At 41.6% G+C, this 4,331-nt stretch overlaps 1 protein-coding gene across 1 annotated transcript; it reads left to right on the top strand.

Annotated features, from left to right (window-relative positions):
- Positions 1-344: 344 nt before the first annotated feature.
- LOC104442458 (berberine bridge enzyme-like 21) lies at positions 345-1,958 on the top strand. Its single transcript, XM_010055895.3, has one exon. It carries the CDS (start codon positions 345-347, stop codon positions 1,956-1,958), a length of 1,614 nt encoding a protein of 537 aa, XP_010054197.2.
- Positions 1,959-4,331: the final 2,373 nt, after the last annotated feature.

The raw sequence follows: 4,331 nt of genomic DNA on the forward strand, positions 1-4,331 counted from the left end.
GTATATTAAAATCTTGAAGAAAATATGGCCTGAATCTTCTAAATACATAATGCTAAAAAAGGTGATTAATCTATAATGAGGGATATAAATTGCATATGAACTCAAAAGGATCGACTTTGATAACCTAAAGCGGTAGGATAAAATTGAAAAAAAGGAAAAAAAAAAAAAAACAGAAAAAAAATTTGCCGATTTTATCTCTTTATAGACAATTTATACGAATTGCACTGATGATTGCCAAATAGGTAGTAAATCTCTTCCTCGAAGAATTATATATATATAATACACAGACCCTCCAACACAAACGGCACAAAAATAAAGCAGTTTTGCTGAAAGATAACCCAGGAATGAAACCTTTAACCTTTCTTCCTTCCCTCTTTACTCTCCTCTTCATCCTCGTTTCTCTCCATCTCTCTCCTTCATGGGCAGCCTCAGACTCAGTGTACGACACCTTCCTCCAGTGCCTCACCCGCCGCAGTCAACCGTCGGACCACATCTCCGATATCATCTACTCACCGGCCAACTCCTCTTTCGCCAATGTCCTCACGTCCTACCTCCGTAACCGCCGCTTCAACTCGTCCTCGACGCCAAAGCCGCTTGTCATCGTAACGCCCAAGCAGGAGTCCCACGTGCAGGCCGCCATCCTGTGCTCCAAGGACCTCGGCGTGCACCTGAAGATCCGGAGCGGCGGACACGATTACGAGGGCATGTCGTACGTCTCCGTCGATGCGTTCTTCATCCTCGATATGTTCAACCTTCGGTCAATCGACGTGGACATCCAGAAAGAGACCGCGTGGGTCCAGGCTGGCGCGACTCTGGGAGAGTTGTACTACGGGATTTGGAAGAAGAGCAAGGTCCACGGCTTCCCTGCCGGTGTTTGTACCGTACTCGGCATCGGAGGCCACTTGAGCGGCGGCGGGTACGGCAACATGCTGAGGAAGTACGGCCTGTCGGTCGACAACGTCCTTGACGCGAGGATCGTGGACGTCCAAGGGCGGATTCTGGATAGAAAAGCCATGGGAGAGGATTTATTCTGGGCGATCCTCGGGGGAGGTGGGGCGAGCTTCGGAGTCATTCTGGCTTATCAGATTAAGTTAGTCCCGGTCCCGGAGAAGGTCACGGTCTTCCGCGTTGAAAGGACGCTCGATCAGAATGCGACAGATCTCGTGTACAAATGGCAGTCCGTGGCACCAAGCACGGACAGCGGCCTATTCATGAGGCTTTCATTGCTGCCAACCTCTTCCCAGACCCAAAAGGGACAACTAACGATAGGGGCCTCTTTGATTGCATTGTACCTTGGAAATTCAGATCAGCTCCTGGCAATTACGGACAAGGAGTTCCCTGAAATTGGGTTAAGAAAAGAGAATTGCACTGAGATTAGTTGGATCGAGTCGGTTCTCTGGTGGATCGGCTTCGACAATGGCACCTTCCCAGCCCCAGAGACCTTGCTGAGCCGAGACTATCCCGCCATTTTCTTCAAGAGGAAATCGGACTACGTCCAAACTCCGATCGCAAAGGCTAATCTCGAGTGGCTCTGGAAGAAGATGATCGAAGTGGAAAAAGTGGGGCTCTCACTCAATCCATACGGGGGGCGGATGAGCGAGATCCCGGCATCGGCCACCCCATTCCCGCACCGGGCTGGGAATCTGTTCAAGATTCAGTACTTCATCGATTGGAAGGAGGAGGACCCGGAAGCGGGGAAGAAGTACTTGGCGCAAATCAGTAGACTGTACAGCTACATGACTCCATTTGTATCGAAGAACCCAAGGAGCGCATTCTTGAACTACAGAGACCTGGACATTGGGGCTACTACCAATGGCAACAACAGCTACGAAGAAGGGCGAGTCTACGGGGTCAAGTACTTCAATGACAATTTTGAGAGGTTAATTAAAGTGAAAACTGCGGTTGATCCCAACAACTTCTTCAGGAACGAACAGAGCATCCCTACTCTGCCAAAATAAAGAGGCAATCATTTTCATCTTTTTATTAATTGATTTAGTTTTACGTTACTAATGAATAGCGATTGCTCCAATAAGACAATAAGGCAGTATGATATAGTAACTGTGCGATCATTTTTCGTACCAGAATTGATTTTTCTTTACTCTCTATACTCATACGTAAAAAAAAAAATGATTACTTCACATCGACCGACATTAGCGAACTGTTTCTTGTCCTCTTATTTGGAGATAGTGCTTGTGAAATTCTAGGAGAAGTGGTGGTGTTGGATGGACCACACGGAATTGGAAAAAAGTGGGACAATTTATGATGAGGCTAATCAAGCTATTAACAATTATGGAAGTTATTTCTTACCTTACCCAAAAAAAAAAAAACAATTATTGAAGTTGGCCCCAGTGACTATCCTTCCCACATCGAAGGAGGAGGAAGGGAATTCTTCCTATCTTATTGGGGGGCTGAGGGTGTGATGTTTAATTTCAGTTATAGAATTTGATTCTCACGCTATGCAAAAATGCAAAATAAAAGCCTAAGAGGTGATCCCAAAAAAAAAAAAAAAAAAAAAGTCCAAGCTATGAAAAAAAATTGGAAAAATTCTTCATTAAAGTTCTAAACCTCTAGCACTTAATTCAATTCTAAATCTTTAAACAATTTGCTAATTGAGTCTTTTTAGTCAATTTGCTTGAAATTGTTGACGTGGATATCGGTCATCCTACATGACACGACTGATGCTAATGTGGACAAATTTATAATTAAAAAAATTAGTATTTTTTGGTTGAAAAGACTATTTCATTCATAGATGAGTCTAAGGGCACAAAATATTCCAAAGAAGGGAAGGGGGATAGAGGGAGGGATTTCATGTTATGAGTTTTGGCAATCCAATTAGCTAGCCAGTTAGCCTCGCATGGGCAATGATTCACGCTCAATTCTTTCATCTAAGGCTAGGTACATCCGGCGATTTTCAATCACACTTTGCAGGGCCACAGGCTTTGGCTTTCACCTGAAATGATAAAATTGATAGGCTATCACATTCCACTTCCACTCCCTTGTCTTGGGGACTCCACAGATCAGTTCTGGCCAGCAAGTACAAGAGTCCTTCGACTGCTAGAGCTTCAAACTCCACTTCCACTTCTCCGGACGCTCGCAATGTTTTTGCAAAACCAGCAATCAAAAACCCGTTCCGATCTATACGAACTCCAGCAATCGATCCTTTGGCACTTCCTTCTACCCATGAGCTTTTGACATTGAGCTTGATGGACCTACTCGCTGACAAAACCCATCGAACTGGCCGGGTAGGTAAGTTTCCGTTTGCCTGCTCTTTCCCCTTCGATTTCTGGTTCCGCTGCTGTTAATTCGTGTTTTTCGGGTAAGTTGAGTAAACTGGGTTTTTACGTAACTGGCCTTGTGTAGTGAGTTTTTTTGAGTAATTGGGCCTTGTGTGATGAGTTTTTTTTTTTTTTTTGGTCGGTGTGTAGTGAGTTGAGTTGACTAATCCGGATGCCGGATGCTTTGTATTGAATGAAACATAAATAACTTTCTTTGTTTATGAAAAAAAAATTTTGTCCAAAAGAATCTACAGGAAAAAGAAGAAAACGAAGTTTTAGAGTAAAATCACCACTCCAAACGTAGCAGTAACCAAATTGTCTTCTTCTTTTCCACTTAGCAATATTTACTAATGACCAACTGTTTAATCGATAAAACTGAAAATTATTTAAGCATTCATTTAAGAATTGATGATCTGGTCCAACAAAAATAGGAATAAAACTTGTTCGGTGATAATTGGAAATTCATGACTGGATATTATTAATTCCTTACCAAACATGAAAGAACTGTCATTCTTGGTAATTCGTAATTGATAATTCTCTAACTAACATAAATTGTCTTTTCTATTAAATGAATTGAGTAATGCATTTTCTTGGTTTTCCAATTACAGAATTTTATGATCCTCGGAATCTTTTAGGTCAATTCTAATTAGAGCAAGCTTAACAATGCTAAGTGAAAGATTTGCAATTTTAAGTACTTAATTGAGTTATCAAATAGGGTCTAAGATGCAATATTAATCGAGGACAAATATATATAAAGTTTGGAGTGAAATTGTAATTTCTCCTTCTAAACAAGTCACTTTGCTTTTTCCTTTCTTTTGTTCATCCTAAATATTCACTCTCAAAAAACAAGACTTGCAGAATATGAGCATCTGGGTAGAACTCTGAATGTGTCGCACCAAACTTGAAATTGATATAAATTGTCTCATCCATTATTAATAGTGAAACATTTCTAATCACGTCATAAAATTTTGATAATGATGATAAGAATATGATGGTGGAATATTTTTTGCATATCGTAATCTTTCCATAGAACTCTGATGGTCGCCTCATGATAAA

This window comes from Eucalyptus grandis, chromosome 4 (genome assembly GCF_016545825.1).
Source record: "Eucalyptus grandis isolate ANBG69807.140 chromosome 4, ASM1654582v1, whole genome shotgun sequence".
In the NCBI taxonomy this organism is placed as follows: Eukaryota; Viridiplantae; Streptophyta; class Magnoliopsida; order Myrtales; family Myrtaceae; genus Eucalyptus; species Eucalyptus grandis.

What these genes read in the sequence shown, in the direction of transcription:
- LOC104442458 (XM_010055895.3), top strand. Translation starts at nt 345, where the DNA reads ATGAAACCTTTAACCTTTCTTCCTTCCCTCTTTACTCTCCTCTTCATC.